General features: G+C 43.6%; 1 protein-coding gene across 1 annotated transcript in view; it reads right to left on the bottom strand.

The window, feature by feature from the left end:
- Positions 1–27,619, bottom strand: part of Sirt7 (sirtuin 7) — a 78,125-nt gene that overhangs the window by 32,215 nt on the left and 18,291 nt on the right. Inside the window, exons 3-4 of the mRNA XM_068380691.1 lie at positions 17,875–17,965; positions 16,583–16,707 (exon numbers count right to left, since the gene is read on the bottom strand). Coding sequence (XP_068236792.1) covers positions 16,583–16,707; positions 17,875–17,965 — 216 coding nt within the window. The remainder of the gene's footprint in view (positions 1–16,582; positions 16,708–17,874; positions 17,966–27,619) is intronic.

Here is a 27,619-nt window from a genome sequence, read left to right on the forward strand (position 1 = left end):
CTCGGGTATTCCTGTACATACTCCACACGTAACAAGGAAAAACCCTGACACCTCACCAAATTCCATGCAACGCATGGTTAGCGGCCTGAGTAATCTGTGTGATTGTGGGATACTAGCAATGTGACTAGTCTAGGTAAGAATTCTCAGAAATGTAGAATTTTTTTAATCAACCATAGACATTACCCAATCCCACCTCGCCAGGGGGTATGGAGACGCAACAAGTATTATTTCTATACTGTACTGTGCTAGGTTACACAAGGGAAATGGTTTTACCAACAGACAGATGAGGCCAGCTTGCAGAGGACCATAAGTGCTGTTCCCCAAAAGAGGGGAAGAAGAAAGAAAGAAAGAGCCAGTCATTCTTAACATTCACCCAGATTAATTCCAGGCAACCTCTGCTTTCAATCATCTGCTACTTGTTCATCAAGGAGCCTGAGGTATTTAAACCACTTGTTGTGCAGTCACCACAGGGTTAATGGAGAACGTTTCCATGTTCCTATGGGTCACGTCTTGCAGGTAGTGAGCGGTGAAGGTAGCCTCTCGCTTCCATACGTCCACTTGTAAGACCTGCACCACAGACTAGTTTCTTGAAAGCTAGGGACGTGCTTATGCCCCTAATGTCATGAGCTCTGGGTCGTCTAATTGGAGGAGGATTGGGATTCAGTGCCAAGTCTATGACTCTGCGAAGTCAAGCAGAGATGGCATTCTTGATGCCCCTCTTGACCTTCCTTGTGCTGACGAAAAGTGCTGACACTTGGGGGCGAGCTGCTGCAGTACCGTTGAGAGAGTACCTCAAACTCCTCACTGGGTAAAGTAACAGTTGATCTGGATCATCAGTTACATTACGAAGACTCCCAATCCGGAAGGGCCCGAATCTAGAATCCACTGCACCTGGATTTTGAGTCTTGCCAACAAACTTAGAGACAAAGCTGAGCATTACTCGCGCCACGCCCCCCCCCCCCCACCCCTGAAAGGATGATATCGTAGGAAAGACCATGATGTTTGCCGACTCTCTTGGCCAAAGCCAAGGCAAGTAGGAAAACCGAAATCCTGACGAAGAGGAAATATTAACTCCTTTCACCCTGAAAATAAGACATTAGGCTGAGCAGTAACCTTTCACCGCTGAGACGGAGTGGAGCTTTTCCTCCCAAAGGTAAACGAGGAACTCTGCTATTGTTGGAATACTGGCATCAAGGGGAGAGATACCCCTTCCCCAACACCATCCACAGAACACTATCCACTTAGCCAGGTAGTCTGAAGCCGAAGATCTTCTTAGGTATCAAGATATCCTTTTTGTAACTTGGTTTTGAAAAGCCTCTCTAAGAGAAGAGGTGCTGGATAGTCTCCACACGTGGCGTGAAGTCGCAGGGGAGCTACGGCTTTGTGAAAGATGTTCACATGTGACTGTTTGAGTAGATTGTGTCATGGAGGAAGTTCTCTCAGGACCTTTATCAGGAGCTGAAGAAAGTCCGAGAACCATTCTGCATGATGCCACGTCGATGTTGTCCCACCGTTGTCGGAATGCATCTTGCCAGAGGGCCTGAGGATCCGGGTCTGGGGAGCAGTAGAGAAGGGGCCTGTTGTTCAGATCCATAGTCGGGGAACCCCACAAAGTATCGACTGTTGGCTTTAGACGATTCATAAACCACTCGGAGCCCACTTTCTAAGTCCCTTTGCTCAGACTGTCCACAAGCACAAAATGAAGAGGGCTGATAGGGACACCGAGTTGTCTTTTGCCCATCTTAGCATCTCCACTGCTAGATGGCATAGGAGCTGCTAAAATGCACTACCTTGCTTGTTTATGTAAGCCACTACTCATCAACACCACAGTGACCCACCAGGAACTGCTGGAACTGTTGGAGGGCTAGAAGGGCTGCACTTATCTCTAGGAGATGTATGTGCTGGTACCTCACAAAACCCCCTTTCCTCAGACCCTAACTTATCCACTCTGAGCAGCACCTGTAGAAACATCATCTTGTGTGAGTCTTTAGAACTGCACTTTGTAGAGTTGTTCTTTGTTGAGTAAAGACATTTTGTGCTATGATGTAAAGTTAACAATATAGTAATGTGACATGGCCCCCATGATGATTAAGAAAGATGGTAAGAAGGAGATGATTATCTTAGAAATGAAAATATAAATGATCACAAAACATTAACCAGGTACACGTGCGGCACACCAAGCAAAACTGTACCATTGTGTAACATCCACAATTTGTACTTTTTTGTAGATGAAAGAAAATACCAAACTGTACAATTATATATCTACGATTCATACAGTTCTGAAGACAAAAGATAATATCAAATCAATTGATATTGCAAAAAGGGTGTTGACATTGACAAATCAACAGCAACTTTACTGTAATTCTGAAAATTTGCTGCTTATATGAATTAATGAAAAACAATTAGCCTGAGATACAATTTAACATTTGTGAAAAGCAGATATTGTATGCTAATCTTGTGGAAAACGAGCCAGGTACATCAGCAGAAGAAAAAATTACATTCAAGGTTAGCCAAGGTTGGTCTGAGAACTTCAAAAGAACTGGCATCCATAGTATGTGACACATTGAGGCCAAAAGCTTTAATATCAAGGCAGCAAAGGGATTCATTTTCAAATCTAAAAGGCTCGTGGATTCTGAGTCTTACATACTGCAGCAAGTTTTTTTTTATTATGACTATACTGGTCCATTTTGTAAGATGCCTAGGAGGGCCTTTATTATGGCAGAAGAAAAGGTAATTCCTGGTCATGAGCCTATGAAAGGCAATCTAACCCTGCTGTTCTGTGCTAATGCTAGTAAGGATTGCCAAAATAAACTGCTCCTCATATATCACTTGGAGAATACAAGAGCCTGTAAGAAGTGTAAGGTGTAGAAGAAGCAATTGAATGTCATCCAGAGGTGAAACATAAAAGGGTTGGGTGACCCACATTTTGTTTGTGGAATGGATCAATGAGGTTTTCAGTCACTAGGTCAAAAAGTATCTCCAAGACTTGTTACTCAAGGACAATGCTCCTGCCCATCCTCCAGGACTCTAAGGTGACTTAACAGAGGAGTTAAAATTCATCAAGATCAAGTTCCTACCACCTAACACCACTCCAATGCTCCAACCCATGAATCAGCAAGTGATCCTGAACTTCTAAAAGCTTTACATAAAAGCAATATTACGGCAATACTTAAAGGTAACCGAGGGACAAACCTTCCCCACCAAGAGTTTTGAAAGACTATTTTCATATTATCAGCTACCTCAAAATCATTGATAAAGTCTGGGAAGGGGTCAACATAAGAATCCTCATTTCTGCTTAGAAACACCTGTAGCCCAAATGCCTTCCTGAATGTAGTTATGAGGTATTCGAACCCGTGCAGGAGGCCGATGACGATGAAATTGTTTAAAATGATATTTTCATTATAAAATAAATTTTTGAATATACTTACCCGGTGAATATATAAATAGCGATCGCCATGAAGGTTGCGGGTGTGCCCACCAGCGCCGACTATCGGCCAGATACCGCATATCCTTCTCAACCACTCCAGTTCTTCTCAGTCCGCAGGGTCTCTATCGGGGAGGAAGGGAGGGCCTTTAATATTATATATTCACCGGGTAAGTATATTCAAAAATTTATTTTATAATGAAAATATCATTTTTAAATATTAAACTTAGCCGGTGAAAATATAAATAGCTGATTCACACCCATGGTGGTGGGTAGAGACCAGTATTATAACAATAAAGGCGTATATGCTCAAGAGTTTTTGACAAATATTTCATAAAAACAAACTTAAGTATAGGTACCTGGTAAGGAAGCTGACTCTGATGATTACTCTGCCTCATTAGTCCGCTTTCCTCACGAAGCCCAGCCATCCTCTTAGGATGCTGAAAGACTCCCAGGAACTGTTATATCCAGGGCAAACACCCCTATAACAGGACCTCATCAATACCCTTAATCTGGGCGCTCTCAAGAAACATTTGACCACCCGCCAAATCAAAAAGATTGCGAAAGACTTCTTAGTCTTCCGTACAACCCAAGACAAGATTAAAAATTTCAAGAGTAGATTAAAAGGATATTGGGATTAAGAGAATGTAGTGGTAGAACCCTCACCCACTACTGCACTCGCTGCAACGAATGGACCCAGTGTGTAGCAGTCCTCATAAAGAGTCTGGACGGCTTTCAAGTAAAATGAAGCAAACACCGACTTGCTCCTCCAAAAGGTCGCGTCCATAATACTTCGAAGGGATCTATTTTGCTTAAATGCCACCGAAGTCGCTATCGCTCTAACTTCGTGAGCCTTGACCTTAAGCAAACTACGATCCTTCTCACTTAGATGAGAATGTGCCTCCCGGATTAAAAGTCTAACAAAGTAAGATAATGCATTCTAAGACATGGGCAACGAGGGCTTCTTAACGGACCACCATAAAGCCTCAGAACAACCTCGTATTGGTTTAGTCCTAGATAAGTAAAACTTAAGAGCTCTAACGGGGCACGGCACTCTTTCAACTTCATTACCTACGATCTCCGAAAGACTAGGTATTTCAACAGATTTAGGCCAAGGACGAGACGGAAGTTCATTCTTGGCCAAAAAACCAAGTTGAAGAGAACATATTGCTTTATTCGTCGAGAAGCCGATGATCTTACTAAAAGCATGGATCTCACTGACCCTTTTAGCCGAAGCCAAGCTAACCAAAAAAAGTGTCTTGAGGGTCAGATTCTTCAGGGAGGCTGAATTTAAAGGCTCAAACCTGTCTGACATTAGGGACTGTAGGACTACGTCCAAGTTCCAAGCAGGAGTTGAAATACGACGCTCCTTAGAGGTCTCGAAAGACTTAAGGAGGTCTTGGAGGTCTTTGTTATTCGAAAGATCCAAGCCTCTATGCCTGAACACAGAAGCTAACATGCTTCTGTAGCCTTTAATGGTGGATGCAGAGAGGGAGCGACCGTTTCTCAGATATAGGAGAAAATCCGCAATCTGCGCTACAGAGGTACTGGAGGAGGAAACAGAGGAGGACTTGCACCAATCTCTAAATACCTCCCACTTCGACTGGTAGATCTTGATGGTAGAGGATCTTCTAGCCCTCGCAATCGCTCTAGCTGCCTCCTTCGAAAATCCTCGAGCTCTTGAGTGTCTTTCGATAGTCTGAAGGCAGTCAGACGAAGCGCGGGGAGGCTTTGATGAAGTCTCTTTACGTGAGGCTGCCGTAAGAGATCCATCCGCAAAGGCAGACTCCTTGGAACGTCTACCAGCCATAGAAGTACCTCTGTGAACCACTCTCTCGCGGGCCAGAGGGGAGCAACCAACGTCAACCTGGTCCATTCGTGAGAGGCAAACTTCTGCAACACCTTGTTGAGGATCTTGAACGGTGGAAAGGCGTAAGCGTCCAGGTGAGACCAGTCCAACAGAAAGGCATCTATGTGGGCCGCCTCTGGATCTGGGACTGGAGAGCAATAAGTCGGGAGCCTTTTGGTCAACGAGGTCGCAAAGAGATCGATGGTGGGTTGACCCCAAGTCATCCAAAGACTCTTGCACACATCCTCGTGGAGCGTCCACTCTGTAGGGATCACCTGACCTCTTCGACTGAGACAGTCCGCCAAGACGTTCAACTTCCCTTGGACGAACCTCGTCAAAAGCGAGATGTTTCGATCTTTTGACCAAATGAGGAGGTCCCTTGCGATGACGAAAAGAGCGTGGGAGTGAGTGCCTCCTTGCTTCGAGATGGAAGCCAAGGCCGTGGTATTGTCTGCATTCACTTCTACCACCTTGTTTCGAAGCAGACTTTCGAAACTCCTCAGTGCTAAATGGACTGCCAACAGCTCCTTGCAGTTGATGTGAAGGCTCCTCTGGTCTGCCGCCCAAAGGCCCGAGCATTGCAGACTGTCCAGAGTCGCCTCCCAACCCAAATCCGACGCGTCTGAAAATAACACATGGTTTGGGTTCTTGACTGCCAGAGACAGACCTTCTCGAAGTCTTATATTGCTGTCCCACCAGGCCAGGCAAGTCTTGTCTGGTTCGGAGATCGGAATCGAGACCGCCTCCAAAGTTTTCTCCTTGTTCCAATGGGAGTCTAGGTGGAACTGGAGAAGGCGTAGGTGAAGTCTCCCTAGAGAGATAAACTGTTCCAGGGATGAAAGCGTCCCTAGGAGGCTCATCCAGCTTCTCACAGAGCAACGGTTTTTCTCTAGCACGAGACGGACTTTGAGCAAAGCCCGCTCGACCCTGTTGGACGACGGAAAAGCCCGAAAAGCTAGACTCTGTATCTCCATCCCCAAATAGAGAATCGTTTGGGAGGGAGTCAGCTGTGACTTCTCCATGTTCACCAAGAGGCCCAACTCCTTCGCAAGATCCAAAGTCCACTGTAGGTCCTGCAGACAGCGATGACGGGACGACGCTCTGAGTAACCAGTCGTCCAGGTACAGGGAGGCTCTGATCCCCAACAAATGTAGGAACTTTGCTACATTTCTCATGAGCCTCGTAAAAACAAGAGGAGCAGGGCTGAGGCCGAAGCACAGTGCTCGGAATTGGTACACCACATTCCTGTATATAAACCTCAGATAAGGTTGAGAGTCTGGATGTATCGGAATGTGGAAGTACGCATCCTGCAAGTCGAGAGAGACCATCCAGTCTCCCTCTCTGACTGCTGCTAGAACGGATTTGGTGGTCTCCATCGTAAACTTTGTTTTGACAACAAAAACGTTGAGAGCACTGACATCCAGCACTGGCCTCCAATCTCCTGTGTTCTTCGGAACCAGGAAGAGACGGTTGTAAAAACCTGGGGATTGAAGGTCCGAGACTTTCACCACCGCCCCCTTCTCTAACAACTAAGACACTTGCAGATGTAATGCCTGTCTCTTTGACTCCTCTCGATACCTGGGAGAGAGGTCTATCGGATCGTTTACTAGAGGAGGTCTCCGTACAAAAGGGATTTTGTAACCCTCCTTTAGCAACAAAACAGACTCCAGGTCTGCACCCCTCTCCTCCCAGGCCTGCCAGAAGTTGGTCAATCTGGCCCCTACTGCTGTCTGAGGACGTGGGCAGTCAGACTCTGCCACGGGAGGACTTAGATCCTCTCTTCTTACCCCGCTTACTATCGGCACGAGAGCCTCCCTTACTGGGAGCTCTGCCACGAAAAGGCGGGATAAACCTTGTCGCTGGAGTTTCAAATTTAGGTCTGTTGACATAAGAGGACGAAGGTACAGCCTTACGAGCAGACGTGGCCATCAAATCATGAGTGTCCTTCTTCTGTACAAGAGACGCTGCGATATCTCTAATAAGCTGCTGCGGGAACAGGGCAGAAGACAATGGCGCAAAGAGCAGTTCTGACCTTTGACAAGGAGTGACACCTGCAGACAGGAAAGAACAAAGAGTCTCTCTCTTCTTGAGAACCCCTGCTGTGAAAGTAGCAGCAAGTTCATTAGAGCCATCTCTAATAGCCTTGTCCATGCAGGACATAATTTGAACAGAGACATCACGGTATGCTGACGAGATCTTCCTACTCAAGGCTCCCAGCGACCAATCCAAAAAGTTGAAAACCTCAAAGGCCCGATAAATCCCTTTGAGGAGATGATCTAGGTCTGAAGAGGATCAGCAAACCTTCGAGCGTCTCATGGCCAGACGACGAGGAGAGTCTACGAGGCTTGAGAAGTCTCCCTGGGCAGAGGCAGGCACTCCCAAGCCGAGAACTTCTCCCGTGTCATACCAAACGCTCGCACGAGAAGCCAGTTTGAAAGGGAGAAAAGCAAAAGCTGACTTCCCCAAATTCCTCCTGGTCATTAACCAGTCGCCCAATAAACGCAAAGCTCTCTTAGAAGAGCGAGAGAGCACTAACTTCGTGAACGACGGAGTCGAAGAAGCTAGGCCCAGCGTGAACTCCGATGGGGGCGAACGAGGAGCAGCAGACACAAAATGATCAGGAAAAAGATCCTTAAAAATTAACATGATCTTAAAATCAAGAGAGGGCTGAGCAACCCTAGGCTCCTCTCCATCCGAAAGAGTCCCCAAAGGAACATCAGTTGGAAGGGGATCAACGACTTCCTCATCCGACGGAACTTCATCCGACAACGGCCGAGTCTCGCGATACGGAGAGACATGCCGAGGAGGCAACGCTTGACAGGCTATGTCAACATGCGACGGAGCCGCAGCAACAGCTGAGGTAACGACGTCACGTCGAGGCTGCAAAGACTGAAAGTCTTGTGACTGACAAACAACAACAGCCTGAGTCGACTGCCGTTCGACATCACGTCGGGACTGCATTGACTGTAGGGTCTGAGCAGGAAAAACAACACCCGACTGCGGTGACTGACGTTCAACGTCACGTCGAGGCAACGGAGTCGGCCGACGAACGTCACTTCGAGACTGCGGCGACAGTTGCTGAACGTCACCTTGAGTCTGCGGCAAAAGGGTTTCCACGTCACGTGACTGACGTGAATGACGAGGAACACGATCAGAATCGCGTTTAACAGCACTGAAAACGTTAGCGCTAACATCATAAGGACGAGAAAACACTCGTTTAGGCGGCTGAAGGCCAGAGTCACGCTTGTCGGACTGGCGAACCGCAAGCAAAGGATCTTTACGAACCTGCTCATGCTCGTAAACCTCCATTAAAGATGAAAGTTTAGACTGCATGTCCTGCAGGACAATCCACTTCGGGTCAACGGGAGTCGGAACGGGCCGTGACGTCGGCAACGTCTGTGCATGCAAATCATCGCACCTAACGAGACCCTCGGACTCCGTGTCACGCTTTCGCTTAACAGGCGAACAGCCATCCGATGACTGAAAGTGGTCAGAGCTGCCCCAATGGCTACAGCCAGGACGCTGGACCTGTCCTGAAGGGACTGACTTGCGCTTTAAGGGTCTAGAAACCTTACGCCAAGGTTTCTTATGCGGCAAATCGTCGGAAGACGAGGAGAACTTAGTCTCCCCCGTCTTATGGTAAGGACGTTCTTGATGAGAAACGTCTGATACCTTAGAGGGAACGTCTGTACGTCGGTTTACACCTCTCGCTCCCTTAAGTCCTACGACATTCCTTCTCCCTGGTGCAGGGGAGCCTGAAAGAGGTCTCGGACTAGGGGAGCGACAAGCACGAACAGACGAACCCTCAGTCGCAACACTAAACACAATTTGCGCACTTTCCACTTTACCACTTTGATTTTCCACTTTACCACTTTGACTCTTTAACAGCTTAACATCGGACATAAGCTGGTTCCTGTCCGAGGCTAAGGTTTCAACCTTCTCACCTAATGCTTGAATAGCTAAAAACATATCGTGCATTGAAGGTTCATGAGTGCTAATAGGGGGTTCAGAAACTACCACTACAGGGGAAGGATTAGGTTCAGGGGCATGGGAGGAGGAAAATTCTAAAGATCTAGATGAGCTTCTCCTCACCCTATCTCTTTCGAGTTTACGAGTATACTTTTCATACTCTAACCACTCGAATTCCGATAAAACCACACACTCCTCACACCGATCTCCTAATTGGCAGGATTTACCCCGGCAATTAGCACAAACAGTATGAGGGTCGATAGAAGCTTTCGGAAGACGTTTGTTACAATCTTTCGCACATTTGCGATATACAGGAGAAGGGTCAGCCATTATGAAAAACCAGAGAAAATCCAAAGGAAAGCCAAGTTCATCAACAAAAAACAAAAAAGGTTTCAAGAGTTTTATTGAAGGAACACACCAACACAGCGAAAGCCAATAAAACCCAAAACAAAGTACTTCACCAATTCGGTAGAAAACTCGAGGTCTAGAGCGAGCGGAACCAATGTTGTCGGTGATACCGACAGAGAAGAACTGGAGTGGTTGAGAAGTATATGCGGTATCTGGCCGATAGTCGGCGCTGGTGGGCACACCCGCAACCTTCATGGCGATCGCTCGCGAGTTTTTTGGAATCTGTCGGGCCGTCGGAGACGTCAGCTATTTATATATTCACCGGCTAAGTTTAATATTTAAAAAATTCACTTGTATAATATGATATTTTGATTATAAAATAAATTTTTGAATATACTTACCCGGTGAATATATAATAGCTGACGTCTCCGACGGCTCGACAGATTCCAAAAACTCGCGAGCGATCGCCATGAAGGTTGCGGGTGTGCCCACCAGCGCCGACTATCGGCCAGATACCGCATATACTTGTAAACAGCTCCAGTTCTTCTCAGTCCCCTAGGTCTCTATCGGGGAGGAAGGGAGGGCCTTTAATTTATATATTCACCGGGTAAGTATATTCAAAAATTTATTTTATAATCAAAATATCATTTTTAAATATTAAACTTAGCCGGTGAATATATAATAGCTGATTCACACCCATGGTGGTGGGTAGAGACCAGTATTAATACAATAAAGGCGTATATGCTTAGAGTTTTTGACAGTTACCTGTATATCATAACCAAACCCAAATAAATATAGGTACCTGGTAAGGAAGCTGACTTTGACGATTACTCTGCCTTATTAGTCCGCTTTCCTCACGAAGCCCAGCCATCCTCTCAGGATGCTGAAAGACTCCCAGGAGCTGTTGTATCCAGGGCGACCACCCATACAACAGGACCTCATCAAAACCCTTAATCTGGGCGCTCTCAAGAAACGACATTTGACCACCCGCCAAATCAAAAAGGATGCGAAAGGCTTCTCAGCCTTCCGTACAACCCAAAACAAGATTAAAAACATTTCAAGAGAAGATTAAAAGGATATTGGAATTAAGGGAATGTAGTGGTAGAACCCTCACCCACTACTGCACTCGCTGCAACGAATGGACCCAGTGTGTAGCAGTCCTCATAAAGAGTCTGGACGTCTTTTAAGTAAAATGAAGCGAACACCGACTTGCTCCTCCAAAAGGTCGCGTCCATAATACTTCGCAGAGATCTGTTTTGCTTAAAGGCCACGGAAGTTGCTATCGCTCTTACTTCGTGCGTCTTGACCTTAAGCAAGCAACGATCTTTTTCACTCAAGTGAGAATGAGCCTCTCGGATTAAAAATCTAATAAAATACGATAAAGCATTTTTAGACATAGGCAATGAGGGCTTCTTAACTGAGCACCATAAGGCCTCAGATCCACCTCGTAAGGATCTGGTACGAGCTAAATAAAACTTAAGAGCTCTAACTGGGCACAGTACTCTTTCAAGCTCGTTGCCTACGATCTCTGATAGGCAAGGTATATCAAAAGATTTAGGCCAAGGACGAGAAGGCAGTTCATTTTTGGCCAAGAAACCAAGCTGAAGCGAACATGTGGCTTTATCTGTAGAAAAGCCGATGTTTTTACTAAAGGCATGGATCTCACTGACCCTTTTAGCCGAAGCCAAGCACACTAAGAAAAGCGTTTTGAGGGTGAGATCCTTCAGGGAGGCTGAATGTAATGGCTCAAACCTGTCGGACATTAGGAACCTTAGGACCACGTCTAAGTTCCATCCAGGAGTTGCCATACGACGCTCCTTAGAGGTCTCGAAGGACTTAAGGAGATCTTGGAGATCTTTATTATTGGACAGATCTAAGCCTCTATGTCTGAACACAGAAGCCAACATGCTCCTGTAGCCCTTAATAGTGGGAGCAGAGAGGGAGCGAACATTTCTCAGATGCAGGAGAAAGTCTGCAATTTGGGCTACAGAGGTACTGGAAGAGGAAATGGATGATGACTTGCACCAGTCTCTAAAGACTTCCCACTTCGACTGGTAGACCTTGATGGTAGATGCTCTCCTAGCTCTCACAATCGCTCTGGCTGCCTCCTTCGAAAATCCTCGAGCTCTTGAGAGTCTTTCGATAGTCTGAAGGCAGTCAGATGAAGCGCGGGGAGGCTTTGATGAAGACTCCTTACGTGGGGCTGCCATAAGAGACCCATCCTTAAAGGTAGACTCCTTGGAACGTCTACCAGCCATTGAAGTACCTCTGTGAACCACTCTCTCGCGGGCCAGAGTGGAGCAACCAATGTCAACCTGGTCCCTTCGTGAGAGGTGAACTTCTGCAGCACCTTGTTTAGGATCTTGAAAGGTGGAAAGGCATAAACGTCCAGGTGAGACCAGTCCAGCAGGAAAGCGTCTATGTGGGCTGCCTCTGGATCTGGAACTGGAAAGCAGTAAGTCGAGAGCCTCTTTGTCAGAGAAGTCGCAACAAGATCTATGGTGGGTTGACCCCATGTCATCCATAGCTTCTCGCACACAGTCTTATGCAACGTCCACTCCATGGAGATGACTTGTCCTCTTCTGCTGAGGCCGTCCGCCAAGACATTGATTTTCCTTGCACAAATCTCGCCAAAGGAGAGATGTTACTTGCCTTAAATGGAGTTCCTTCTGATCCGTGGATCAAAGACCCGAGCATTCCAGACTGTCCAGTGGAGCTCCTTAACCCAAATCCGATGCATCTGAAAACAACACATGGTTTGGGTTCTTGATCGCAAGAGAAAGACCTTCTCGAAGTCTGATGTTGCTGTCCCACCAAGTCAGACATGTCTAGACTGAGTTGGAGATTGGGAAAGAGATACTCTCTAAGCCCTTCTCCTTGTTCCAATGGTTTAGGTGAAATTGGAAAGGGCATAGGTTGAGTCTCCCCAGAGAGATAAACTACTCCAGCGATGAAAGAGTTCCCACGAGGCTAGTTCAAACTCTTACAGAGCAACTGTTTTTCTCTTGCAAGTGAAGGACTTTTAACAGAGCTTGTTCCATTCTTGCGGGAGACGAAAAGGCCCGAAAAATCAGACACTGTATCTCCATTCCCAAATAAAGAATAGTCTGGGATGGGGGACTGTAAGTTACGACTTCTCTACGTTCACTATGAGACCTAGCTCCTTGGTTAGGTCTAATGTCCATTAGAGGCTCTCCAGACAGCGATATAATGACAACGCCCTGATTAGCCAGTCGTCAAAATAAAGGGAGGCTCTGAATCCTCAAAAAATGTAGAAAGCTTGCTACATTTTGCAAGGGCCTTGTAAAAACAAGAGGAGCAGGAATGAGGTCGAAGTACAGTGCTCGACATTTGTACATTACTTTCCCGTCCACAAACCTCAGATGTTGTTGAAAGTTTGGATGAATCGGGATGTGGAAGTATGCATCCTGAAGGTCGAGAGAGAGACCATCCAGTCGCCTTCCCTTACTGCTGCCAAGACAGATTTGGTAGTCTTCATCGTGAAGTTTGTCTTGACAATGAACACATTGAGCGCACTTACATCTTAAGTACTCCTGCAGTGAACGTGGCTGCCAGATCATTGGAGCCATCCCTGATAGCCTTGTTCCTGCAGAGAACGTGGCTGTCAGATCATTGGAGCCATCCCTGATAGCCTTGTTCATGCATGACATATTTGTACAGCAAAACTTCAAACGCTCGAAAAACTCCTAACAGGAGATGGTCTAGCTCTGAAGCCGACCATAAAATCTTGGAGCGTCTCATGGCCAGGCGACGGGGCGAGTCTATGAGGCTTGAGAAGTCTCCCTGGGCAGAGGCAGGAACTCCCAAGCCGAGAACTTCTCCCGTGTCATACCAGACGCTCGCTCTATAAGCCAGATTAAAAGGAGGGAAAGCAAAGGCTGTCTCCCTCAAACTCCTCCTGGTGATCAACCAGTCGCCTAGCAAACGTAAAGCTCTCTTAGAAGAGCGAGAGAGCACTAGCTTAGAAAACAACGGCTTCGAAGTAGCTAGGCCTAGTGTAAACTCTGACGAAGGCGAACGAGGAGCAGCAGTTACAAAATGGTCCGGACAAAGATCCTTAAAAATCAGCATGATTTTTTTAAAGTCCATAGAGGGCTGAGCAGCTTTAGGCTCCTCTCCGTCTGACAAAGTCCCCAAAGGAATATCAGTAGGAGGGGGATCAGCAACTTCCTCATCTGAAGGAACCTCGTCCGACAATTGCCGAGTCTCATGAAAAAGAGAGACCTGCCGCTGTGGCAATGCTTGACAGGCAAAGTCCACACGCAAAGGAGCAGCAGTAGCAGTCAAGGAAGCGACGTCATGTCGCTGCTGAAAGGACTGACCAGCAACAACAACAGGTGGACGCTCGACGTCAAGTCGAGACTGCCTTGACTGCCTAGACTGAGCAGTCAAAACAACCCTTGACTGCGGTGCTTGACGCTCAACGTCAAAACAAGGCAACTGAGCTGGTTGGCGAACGTCCTGAACGTCCTGAACGTCAACACGAGACTGCGGCAGCGGCTGAACGTCAACACGAGGCTGCGGCAGCGGCTGAAAGTCAACACGGGACTGCAGCGAGTGAGGATCCAAGTCACGTGACTGACGTGACAAACTACCGACATCACGTTTCATAACGTCAAAAGGACGAGTAAAAGCTCGTTTGGGCGGCTGACGGCCAGAGTCTCGATCAGCGTAACGGCGAGGATCATCGTGAACCTGCTCAACGGTATACTCCTCCATAAGGGAGGCAAGCTTAGTCTGCATATCCTGCAGGACAACCCATTTAGGATCAACGGGAGTCGGGACGGGCCGAGACGATGGTAACGTCTGTGTCAGCAAAACATTGCCTTTAATGAGACTCTCGGAGCCCGTGTTACGCTTACGTTTAATCGGCGAAACAGTCTTCCGACGACTGCAAAGGATCAGAGCTGTCCCAATGGCCACAGCCAGGATGCTGGACCTGTCCTGAAGGGACTGACTTTCGCTTCAAGGGTCTAGAAACCTTGCGCCAAGGTTTCTTTTGCGAAAAGTCTTCGGATGACGAGGAGAACACAGTCTCACCCGTCTTATGGTAAGGGCGATCTTGACGAGAAACGTCCGATACCAAAGAGGGAACGTCTGTACGTTGGTTAAAGCCTCTCGTCCCCTTAAGTCCTACGACATTACTTCTCCCTGGTGCAGGGGAGCCTGAAAGAGGTCTCGGACTAGGGGAGCGACAAGCACGAACAGACGAACCCTCGGTCGCAACACTAAATACACTTTGCGCACTTATCACTTTATCACTACGATTTTCTGTTTTTTGCACTTACTTCACTGATATCGTATTTTTCAATAATTTCACATTAGGCATGAATAAAACTGATTTCTACCTGAAGCACGCAATTCTCCCTTACATCAAAAGGTTATAATTGCGAAATGAGTCGTATAATGTAAGCACATTAGTACAAAATGAAACACACATGCAAAAATCAGTAAACATATATATCGAATAAAACGGAAATATATAAAGCTAAAAAGACTCAGTGACTGGGGAGGAGACTAAACACTAGTTCATTAAAGACTACGTTTTCAATCTCTCACCGTACAGTGCCTTGGGACGAGAATAAAAACTAAAAACGTTTTATCCTCTCTCCCCGTACAGAGACTTGGGACGAGAGTAAAAAACTGAATCGAGAACAACGTTACTCGCTCCCAAACTCCTTGTACAGAGACTTGGGACGAGAATAAAGATCGGATCGTTCTCTCTCTCTCTCTCTCCGTCTCTCTCTCTCTCTCTCTCTCTCTCTCTTGTCACACACAAGAGAATTGCCCACTCACCCTTCGTCAATAAACAGGTTATTTGACCAAAGGAAAAAACTGAAAGGACTAAGAAATTGAAAATTAACAAGTTCCTTTAAATTAGTATCTAAAACACTTCAGTTTGAAAGAAGAATGAACAAAACGTCAAAATCGATTTACTCTTTCTGCAAAGTGAAACCGTGATTCTCTCTTTCTCTATCGTAACGATAGAGCGCAAACTGCGTAGCATAAATAAACCAAACGTTAGTTCATCTTTGAAAAAAACAGCACGAAGACTATTCAAAGAATATATTTCTTAAAATATTTTCTAAAAAATATTCATTTCATAACTCTTACAGAGCAATTGATTTAAACTTAACAAAAATAAAAGTTGAATGGGCTCGACGTTGTTTAACTTCGTTTTCCAAGTTAGGACCGCCTACAAGGAATAGGTAACGGCCGCATATAAACAAAACATAAAATTTATCTTGATGTTTAGTATACATGGAAAGCTAATCGAAGAGGCCTAATAAATGCGGGTGAGATATAAAATATATAGAGGAAAATCTATAAATATCAACAATAATTGTAACTTGATAAAATAATTACTAAAAGCCTTAAACACACTTCCGTACACTAAGGGAAGGGTCGGCCATCTTTACTCAATGGAAAAACCAGAGATAAAAAAAAAGCAAGGGCAAAACACTTTTCCTCTCCTTTCAAAAGCATTTCTTTTGAAGATAGTATTGAATAATCCAACACGGCGAAAGCAATAAAACCAAAACCAAGTACTTCACCAATTCGGTAGAAAACTCGAGGTTATAAAGCGAGTGGAACCAACTTGTCGACAAGACCGACAGAGAAGAACTGGAGCTGTTTACAAGTATATGCGGTATCTGGCCGATAGTCAGCGCTGGTGGGCACACCCGCAACCTTCATGGCGATCGCTTGTGAGTTTTTGGAATCTGTCGAGCCGTTGGAGACGTCAGCTATTATATATTCACCGGCTAAGTTTAATATTTAAAAACTATGTATAAGCTCAACTACCTTCCCCTGTTATGAATAAACAAATGAATAAATACCCACACATATTCCTTGATAGAATGCCAGACCCTTTCCACAAATAAACAAATTTGCGAATAGGAAACCCGCAAAGGGAATGGTCTGATTGCAACATGAACAAATATATTCAACCCATTACAGATAAAACTTACCCAATATCTTGACCCTTTTGAAGAAGAGTCCAAATTCCATTGGGACCTCGATAGTCTGGGATGGAAGCTGCTGTGGAGATCCCTGCCCCAGTATAAACCACAAGAAATTCAGCATCGTGAATTGCCTGAAAAACCAAATACTGTACAGTAATCGTCATTGTTATGAAGCAGTCTGTGAGACAAACTAATACTATTTCAGGATTCTCTTAAAGCTAACTTGGTAAAAATTAGAATAAAAAATTGTGAAAAAGATGGACAGCTAGGCTAAAGAAATAGCTGGGGGACAAACTCATACAGAGGGAATATCCAAAATACTTTTCAGACCTATTGAAAAACTTCATCACCATTGCCATCCCCCTTGTACATTGTTTTCATTTAGCACAGAAATCTGATGAGCTTTACTAACCCTATGTTTGAACTACATGTGCTTGTTCTGAAGATAAATTAATTTTCTTCTACAAATTAAGCGTAATATATGTATGACAGATTTTAAAAGGTAAGCCTGGTCTATGTGCATATACTGTATCAATCCATAGATGAACTAAAGTATCCAGTTTCATGTATTTGTGTAAGTCTCCATTTTATATATAAATGTCAAATTCAAGTTACAACTCTATCATTATGTAACACATGTGAGGGGAGCTAACATCTTTGGATGGGGCTTTTTGTTAAGCCATTGGAACAGAAGTTCATTCAACAAGGGAGTTAACTATCAGTTGAACAATTATACAGTGATTGTTGAAATAATTGCTGTGTTATTTACTATAAAGATTTCCCCTCTTATTTACCAAAATTTAATTAGGAGAAATTATTTCCATTATCATTAAAATGCATACATTAATATGGTCCAAAGACCAATGACCTTCATTAACAAGTCCCCAATAAAATTTGTACCTGGAACACATAGTGTTTTGATATACATTAAGAAATAGATATCTGTTAGAGGTTCGAGGTAGGGATGGTAGGTTTGTCCTTGCCAAGATACTTGGACAAAATGTGTCCGACAATACTGTATTAGCGACATTATCTTATTATTTCAGTAGCACGTCTTCTAAAAGACATTTAACTCTTATACTGTACTGACCTGTTTGTTTCTATGGTTTTAAATTGAAATTTCTTTTATAATTTATTCATAACAAATGATATTTTCATCAATGACCTTTGATGTCAGGATGCCCGAAAACCCAAAATCAATCAATCAAAATGCTTTAGATAATGTTGAGCTTAATCTGCAGAATATGCCCACATGACAAGAGATGGATACAGTACCATCTCACATAGCATTCTATTACCTGGGCCATCTGTTGGCACTTCTCTTCTAATTCCTCTGCTGAATCCTCTAGTTCTGTTTTGCGAGACAGCCATACCGCACGTTTTTCTTTCCTGAAAAATACAAGAATGTAAATATACTGTACAGTCAGGCCTCAGATTATCTTTATTATCAATATTATTATTATTACTAGCTGAGCTACAACCCTAGTTGGAAAAGCAAGATAATATACTTTGAGTTTTGTTAGGATTCAACTTCATACCCCATAATTTGCACCATGCACTAATTTTAGCTAGATCTCTGTTAAGGGACTCAGCAACCCAAAATCTACAATTAGCAGATGGAATTGATGCATAGAGAGTAGCTTCATCTGCATATGCAACAAGCTTGTTTTCTAGGCCAAACCACATGACATGTGTATATAAGATGAAAAGCAATGGGCCAAGAACACTACCCTGTGGAACACTAGATAACACATTCCTATACTCACTATGGTGACCATCAACAACAACTCTTTGAGATCTATTACTTAAAAATTCAATAATAATGCTCAGAAACGACCCACCCACTCCCAACTGTTAAAGTTTGAAAACAAGGGCCTCATGATTATCACGGTCAAAGGCAGCACTAAAATCAAGGCCAATCATACAAACTTCCTGACCACAATCAAGGGATTTCTGTACAGCATTGGAGATTGTAAAAAGGGTATCACATGCTCCAAGGCCTTTACGAAAACCAAATTGCACACTAGGGAACAGATGATTACCTTCAGCAAGCATATTAAGACGTTTTGCCAGAAGATGTTAAAAAACTTAAGATAATATCAGAGTTATGGAAATTGTGTGGTAACCAGTTGGACTTGAGCTACCATAAACACATTTACATAGTGGAGTAACATTACCAATTCTCCAACAAGTGCTAAAAGCTCTTCTTCTTGCTAACTTGCACAAAATAACAGATAACTTTGGAGCTAAGAAATCTGCAGTCTTTGTAAAAAACAAAGGAAAAATACCATTTGGGTCTACACCTCCATAAGCATCAAGGTCCATCAACAAAATTCCACGAGATCGAAAAGCTTAACTAGTTAGTTTAGCCTCAGGAAAACAGGAATGTGGAAGTTCAAGTTTCTCATCAATATGTTTACTGTCAAACACAGCCAAAAGGGTTGCCTTTTCCTTTGAACAGTGAGTGACTGAGCCATCTGGTTTAAGTAAAAGAGGAACTGTTGCATCTACACCAAAGAGTGCAGATTTAAGGTAGTCCACCACTCATGTTCCTGAATTGTACCAGAAAGGGTTTCTTTTATGGTTAGATTGTATTCCTTTTCCGTTGAAGCATAAACTCTCTGAGAAAAAGCTCTAAGCTGAGTATAGTTATTCCAGGTCAAATCTGATCTGTTACCCTTCCAAAGATGATAGGCCTCCTGCTTTTCCAAATAAGCAATAATTACAGAGGCATCAGACTTAATCAGTTGTCATGACAATATATAGTATGCTCATTTTAAATAGACTACAGAGAAATATTGATGAAAAGCTGAGAGATGAACATGCAGGATTTAGAAAAGGTAGAAGTTATACTGACCAAATTTTCATTTTAAGTCGTGGTACAGAGCAATGTTTAGGATATATAGTCCGGGAGCTCACAGAGATTTGTATTACATTTCGAGTACAAAAGGTTTGATAGCTAAAATCATCAGCTAGTATGATGGGGATCCTCAAATGGTCATTCTTAAGTTATGCCGTTGGTGCGTTGAGTAGGGGGCGCAGCTTGAACTGCCCCCCAAAATCCGGTTTAAATTGCATTTTGGAGTACATCAACCAAACCTGTGATAAAAGTTTCGTTTTAGCACTGTGATTATAGATGTGCCATTCTTAAATGGCGCAATTGGTGCAAAAACGCATTTAAGAAGGGCTCAAAGGGGGCGCTACTGTCACATTTAAATCACAATTTGAGTACATCAATGAAAGTTTGTGGAAATATACCCTAGAGCTTCCTGATGAAGAATCAGTAATTCTTAAGTGTCAAATTTGGTGCAAAACCCATTTAAGAACGACCTAAAGAGGGCGCTATTTTTTGCACATTTAAAACACGTCTTACGTACATAAATGAAACTTTGTAGAAATATTCTTTAGACCTTCCTGATAAAGGATCAACAGTTCTTAGGAGTTGAAGTTGGTGCAAAACCCATTTAAGAACGGCCTAAAGAGGGTGTTACTATTAGGTTATTGAAAAGGCCTATATTCACTTTCTTTAGGCCTATATATTCACTAATTTCTTCTCCTCCACATGTGCCACAACACGCTATTGTGAGCTCTTCTGTTTATGATATTACTACTGTTGTTTCACTGAATATATAAGTGATAAAATTTTTTGAATGATAGTACTAATTGTAACTTTTCTTTTCAGGGGCTCGTGATTATAAAAATTAGGGTTGCATAATACCAGTATTGTGGCTCCTTTACTTTGTATGGAAGATAGCCAGTTATGAAGGGTTTAACTGATGTTTTTATTATTCCCTTTGGCTGAATAATTGATCACAAATTTTGTAATATTTTTAATTAATTTAAAATTTTGATAACCCACTAACATATTGAGGTCTTTTGTGAGTTTACGGGGTTATTTCAAAATTTAAGGAAAACTCATAACAGAATCAGGACGACCAGACATGCCAATAGAGACTGGGGTACTTACACCAGGTTCTTTGATTGGGTTCCTCACAGGTAAACACTTCAACCAATGCCTGAGCCTCTAACCTCTCTTTGCCTTGCCTTCGAAAGCCTGCATTTCAAGGCCTTTCTAGAAACATGTGATTACAGAGAAGAGCTTCATACCCTGATATCTACTGTGAAAGGAAATACCAATGCAGGAAACCATGGGATTGAGCTGGTGATCAATGCAGATCTTTTTGAAAAATTTTCGAAAGAGTATTCTGAATTCACCAAGACAACTGTATCAGGAGCTCATGGATACACTGCAAAGTTCTGGATGATGTATGTGGAGTACATTAACATGTTTCACCAACTTGAAAGAGCTAACCGGACAAATAACATCGAGCTCTGTCTTCCCACTTACACTGATTATTGACCCGTCCTTTGCCACAGGCCACATCAACTATTCCCGGTGGTAAACAAAATACCAATTAGTGCTATTGAATATTAATGCGACTCATCCCAGACTTAGAGAAATACTTAATCGGGGTGTATACACAATGAGAAGGACAGAACATGATTTCAGCAGAATTCTTGTAGATTTACAACTGGAACAAACTATTACAGTAATGCCAACGCTACATCTCGACTGACAGGAATCACCTCTTTCACTAATGACTACTCCGCTCACCTTAGATGGATGGTAACAAAGGCTACCCAAGCATCGTTCATTAGTCAGCAGCAAGAGAGGACAGGATTGACTAGCAAAGAAGATTTTACTACAGAACTTAGGCCAAGACGAATTCAATGTGACAATGAGGATCTTCAGAAAATCATCAAACAAATCTTAGATAAGAACAATCTATTTGAAACACGGGAAGGTTCAGAGGTATTGTACAATATTTCCACAGGAAAAGGTACCAATGATGAAATCCATGAATGCCTTCTCTGTGTACCAACCAAAGGAAAAGTCAGACACAAGGAATGCATCCAGGCTTGCATGAGTAATCTAAATAAAATTTGTTTGAAAATCTAATAAAGAAGGAAAAGCTGAAAACCTTTGTAGATGGCTGAGCAAGCAATCGTCAGATAAATAACACTTTAAGATGCAGTGCTTAAGGGATCACGTGATCTGATGGGAAGTCTCCTTGTACTGTCCACCAAGAAGAGACAATGACATGCAGCATATTCTCCAGTACCCATTGATTCCAATACCTCTGTCCTTGACCAGCACTGAAGAAGTGATGTCAAAGACCGATAGGAGTGAGCTCTTTAATATATCGAGAGTAAATTGAAAGGTCTTGAACAGCAGCCAAAGCACTTCAGTGCTTATATCATAGATGGACATTTTCTCTTACATACCTTGCCACCAAATTTGTCCCCACATACAGAGGACTAGCCAGAAGTATTCTTACCCAGAGTTTAACAAAGTCAGCCAAACGCATACACATAGACTTTGATGACTATCCACAGACTTCAATTAAGGTCACTGAAAGAGACAGGTGGGGACCTGACAACAGAACCTTCATCATCACAAGGTCAGAGCAGAGACAAGTGCCAAGAAATCTAAACGATGCCCTAAAGTCCAAGTCCTTCAAGAAGCAGTTACCTCAGTTTCCTACCAATGAATGGCAAAACTCTTCATATGCTAAAATTTTTGGCGATTGTGTAAAATTTTTGGCGATTGTGAAGTCTTCCTAGATGTCTAAGGAGAATGTTATAAGTTCCAGGTGACAGAGGGTATGATACAGCGAAACGCAGTAGATGAATTAGCCCTTATCAGTTGATCATGATAATTGACACAGTGGTCACAGCATCAGACACAGATATTGCAGTGAAATTATTGTACCACTGCAATAGCTTTCAGCCAACATTGCGGATGGATATAAGAACAGTTTCAAAGAGCAATCGTCATTAAGTCAGCCTGACTGCAATATGGAAGGAACTAATACCATATCTTTGTGCAGCATTGCCAGCTTTCCATGCCTTCACAGGATCAGAGTATGCATCAGCGTTTGTCAGAAAATGGAAGGTCAGGCCTCTCCAACTCTAGGAAAGCAACCTGACTATCAGAAGACTTTCAGAGTAATGGCAATGAGCTCTACAATTTCTAGTACGACGAATGAAGCTCTTCAGAGGTTCACAGCCCCAATGTATGGAGCTGAGGATAGAGCAAACACTTGGCTGAATGAATTGAGGTATGAGAAGTTTATGAAGACATGGACCAAATGGAAATGGAAAATACCTACTAGCCAATTTGAAGGGCATAGATGCAAGTGGACTACTACCTTGCGAAGAAAAGCTCAGTCCTTAAATTGAGCGTGCCTCTATTGTTGCTAACAACAAAGAGCAGATCAAACTCATATAGAGCAGCATCCCTCTGAAGAAAATGGCTGGCAGTTGGTTGGTGGCTATTACAAACCGGTTTGATTCGAAGGGGAGCATTTCCATGAATGCCTTATCCCAGAAACAGATGATTTAGAAGCATTGGACAATGATGAGGACGACTTGGACATTGCATCTTCAGATGAAGATGAGTGTTGTGATGAGGATGACTAAAATCTTGTTACAGAAAGGCAGGCTGAGATGATAATTAACTATACCAGTAAATACTAGTTGAACTCATGATTATAAGTATATTCACATATCTTTTCCTAAAAAAGAGAGAGAGAGAGAGAGAGAGAGAGAGAGAGAGAGAGAGAGAGAGAGAGAGAGAGAGAGAGAGAGAGAGAGAGAGAGAGAGAGAGAGAGAGAGAGAGAGAGAGAGAGAGAGAGAGATTCATCAGCAGTTTTAATGTTTCATCTTATAAACTTTAGCAATAGATTTATAGCAAATGTGAAACATGTATGTGTGCACTAATTAATATGAGTGTCTATCAAAAGGCAGTTTTGGTTTCAAAGAGCATAATCACTTGCAAATAGACTTGTTATTGCCCAGTCATCACCTGTAGCAGCATATTAGATAGCAATGTTTTACCATATCTACGACTACTACTATCTTACAAAAGGTGTGAAACATTACATTTAAAGAAAAAAATAATTCACGAGTTAAATAAGTTAGATATTAAATTATGATATCCAGTTAAATGGCATAAATGAAGATTGAGTTGTAAACAGTATTGGCACGTAGGGTATTTCCCACTTCACCAGTGCACCTTTTCTTGTATTCACACTTCACCAGTGTACCTTTTCTTGTATTCACTCTTCACCAGTGCACCTTTTCTTGCATTCACTCTTCACCAGTTCACCTTTTCTTGTATTCACTGTTCACCAGTGCACTTTGTTTGTATAAATAAATACTTAAATATATAAATTTGCAGTTCCTTTGTTCTTCTATATCATATAAAACAAAGATTCTCACAGTTTTATTCATGGTACATAGAGAGGTCATGGCACTTGAAAATATATGTTTATCCTCCATGTGCTAATATTGCACTCTCTTTAGGCCGTTCTTAAATGGGGTTTGCACCAACTTCAACTCCTAAGAACTGTTGATCCTTTATCAGGAAGGTCTAAAGAATATTTCTACAATGTTTCATTTATGTACGTAAGACGTGTTTTAAATGTGCAAAAAATAGCGCCCTCTTTAGGTCGTTCTTAAATGGGTTTTGCACCAAATTTGACACTTAAGAATTACTGATTCTTCATCAGGAAGCTCTAGGGTATATTTCCACAAACTTTCATTGATGTACTCAAATTGTGATTTAAATGTGACAGTAGCGCCCCCTTTGAGCCCTTCTTAAATGCGTTTTGCACCAATTGCGCCATTTAAGAATGGCACATCTGTAATCACAGTGCCAAAACGAAACTTTTATCTCAGGTTTGGTTGATGTACTCCAAAATGATATTTTAATCATAAAATAAATTTTTGAATATACTTACCCGGTGAATATATAATAGCTGCAACTCTGTTGCTCGACAGACACATACAGTAAAAACTCGCCAGCGATCGCTATACAGGTTGCGGGTGTGCCCACCAGCGCCAACTGTCGGCCAGATACCACTCTCGATGTAAACAAAGACTCAATTTCTTCTCATCCCACTGCGTCTCTATTGGGGAGGAAGGGAGGGTCGTTTAATTTATATATTCACCGGGTAAGTATATTCAAAAATTTATTTTATAATTAAAATATCATTTTTAAATATTTAACTTAGCCGGTGAATATATAATAGCTGATTCACACCCAAGGAGGTGGGTAGAGACCAGAGTTAAATATGTTTACATCGTATAAGCTAAGAGTTTTTTATTTCATTTTGACAGTTATCAATATAACAAAACCAAAATAAATAGGTACCTGGTAAGGAAGTCGACTTAGACGATTACTCTGCCTTGTAAGTACGTCTTCCTTACGGAGCCCAGCGATCCTCTTAGGATGCTGACAGACCCCCAGGAGCTGAAGTATCAAGGGCTGCAACCCATACAACAGGACCTCATCAAACCCCTAATCTGGGCGCTCTCAAGAAAATGACTTTGACCACCCGCCAAATCAACCAGGATGCGAAAGGCTTCTTAGCCTTCCGGACAACCCATAAAAACAACATTAAAACATTTCAAGAGACAGATTAAAAGGATATGGAATTAGGGAATTGTAGTGGTTGAGCCCTCACCCACTACTGCACTCGCTGCTACGAATGGTCCCAGTGTGTAGCAGTTCTCGTAAAGAGACTGGACATCTTTCAAGTAAAATGACGCGAACACTGACTTGCTTCTCCAATAGGTTGCGTCCATGATACTTTGCAGAGATTTATTTTGCTTAAAGGCCACGGAAGTTGCTACAGCTCTAACCTCGTGCGTCTTAACCTTAAGCAAAGATCGGTCTTCCTCACTCAAGTGTGAATGAGCTTCTCGTATTAACAATCTGATAAAATATGACAAAGCATTCTTTGACATAGGCAAGGATGGTTTCTTAACAGAACACCATAACGCTTCAGATTGGCCTCGTAAAGGTTTAGTACGAGCTAAGTAGAACTTAAGAGCTCTAACAGGGCATAAGACTCTTTCTAGTTCATTGCCTACGATCTCCGATAAGCTAGGAATATCGAAAGATTTAGGCCAAGGACGAGAAGGTAGCTCATTTTTGGCTAGGAAACCAAGTTGCAGAGAACAAGTAGCTTTATCTGACGAAAACCCGATGTTCTTGCTGAAGGCATGAAGCTCACTGACTCTTTTAGCCGAGGCTAAGCATACCAGGAAAAGAGTCTTAAGAGTGAGATCTTTCAGGGAGGCTGACTGTAAAGGCTCAAACCTGTCTGACATAAGGAATCTTAGGACCACGTCTAAATTCCACCCAGGAGTAGCCAAACGACGCTCCTTAGTGGTCTCGAAAGACTTAAGGAGGTCTTGCAGATCTTTATTGTTGGAAAGATCTAAGCCTCTATACCGGAAGACCGAGGCCAACATGCTTCTGTAGCCCTTGATAGTGGGAGCTGAAAGGGATCGTCCTTTTCTCAGGTATAAGAGAAAATCAGCTATTTGGGCTACAGAGGTACTGGTCGAGGATACGGAAACTGACTTGCACCAGTCTCGGAAGACTTCCCACTTCGATTGGTAGACTCTAATGGTAGACGCTCTCCTTGCTCTAGCAATCGCACTGGCTGCCTCCTTCGAAAAGCCTCTAGCTCTCGAGAGTCTTTCGATAGTCTGAAGGCAGTCAGACGAAGAGCGTGGAGGCTTTGGTGTACCTTCTTTACGTGTGGCTGACGTAGAAGGTCTACTCTTAGAGGAAGACTTCTGGGAACGTCTACTAACCATCGAAGTACCTCGGTGAACCATTCTCTCGCGGGCCAGAGGGGAGCAACTAACGTCAACCTTGTCCCTTCGTGAGAGGCGAATTTCTGCAGTACCTTGTTGACAATCTTGAATGGTGGGAATGCGTAAAGATCCAGATGTGACCAATCTAGGAGGAAGGCATCTATATGTATTGCTGCTGGGTCCGGGACTGGAGAGCAATAGATTGGAAGCCTCTTGGTCAGCGAGGTTGCAAAGAGATCTATGGTGGGTTGACCCCAAGTCGCCCAAAGTCTCTTGCACACATCCTTGTGGAGGGTCCATTCGGTTGGAATTACTGTACTTGACCTTTCCGACTGAGACAATCTGCTAGGACGTTCAAGTCGCCCTGGATGAACCTCGTTATTAGGGAGATGCCTCGATCTTTTGACCAGATGAGCAGGTCCCTTGCGATCTCGTACAACGTCAGTGAGTGGGTACCTCCCTGTTTGGAAATGTACGCCAAGGCCGTGGTGTTGTCCGAGTTTACTTCCACCACTTTGCCTCGAAGGAGATTCTCGAAGCTTATCAAGGCCAGATGAACCGCCAAAAGCTCCTTGCTGTTGATATGCATGCTCCTCTGACTCGAGTTCCACAGACCTGAGCATTCCCGACCGTCCAGCGTCGCGCCCCAGCCCAAGTCCGATGCGTCCGAGAAGAGAACGTGGTTGGGTATCTGAACTGCCAGGGGAAGACCCTCTCGTAGGCTGATATTGTCCTTCCACCAAGTCAGACAAGACTTTATCTTTTCGGAAATCGGGATCGAGACCGCCTCTAGCGTCTTGTCCTTTTTCCAGTGAAAAGCCAGATGGAATTGAAAGAGGACGGAGGTGCAGCCTTCCTAGCGAGACAAATTGCTCCAGGGATGACAGCGTCCCTACCAGACTCATCCACAGCCTGACTGAGCAGCGTTCTTTCTTCAGCATCTTCTGGATGGAGAGCAGGGCTTGATCTATTCTGGGGGCCGACGGAAAAGCCCGAAAAACTTGACTGTGAATCTCCATCCCTAAATACAGAATAGTTTGGGATGGGACCAGCTGTGACTTTTCCAAATTGACTAGGAGTCCCAATTCCTTGGTCAGATCTAGAGTCCAATTGAGATCCTTCAGACAGCGACGACTGGAAGAGGCTCTGAGAAGCCAGTCGTCCAAATAAAGGGAGGCTCGGATGTCCGATAAGTGGAGGAATTTTGCCATATTCCTCATAAGCCTCGTAAACACGAGAGGAGCTGTGCTTAGGCCAAAGCACAGGGCCCGAAACTGGTACACCACATCTTCGAAGACGAATCTCAGAAAGGGTTGGGAGTCTGAGGGGATGTGGAAGTAGGCGTCCCTTAGGTCTAGAGAGACCAT

The sequence above is a fragment of the Palaemon carinicauda genome, chromosome 9 (genome assembly GCF_036898095.1).
Source record: "Palaemon carinicauda isolate YSFRI2023 chromosome 9, ASM3689809v2, whole genome shotgun sequence".
NCBI classification, from domain to species: domain Eukaryota; kingdom Metazoa; phylum Arthropoda; class Malacostraca; order Decapoda; family Palaemonidae; genus Palaemon; species Palaemon carinicauda.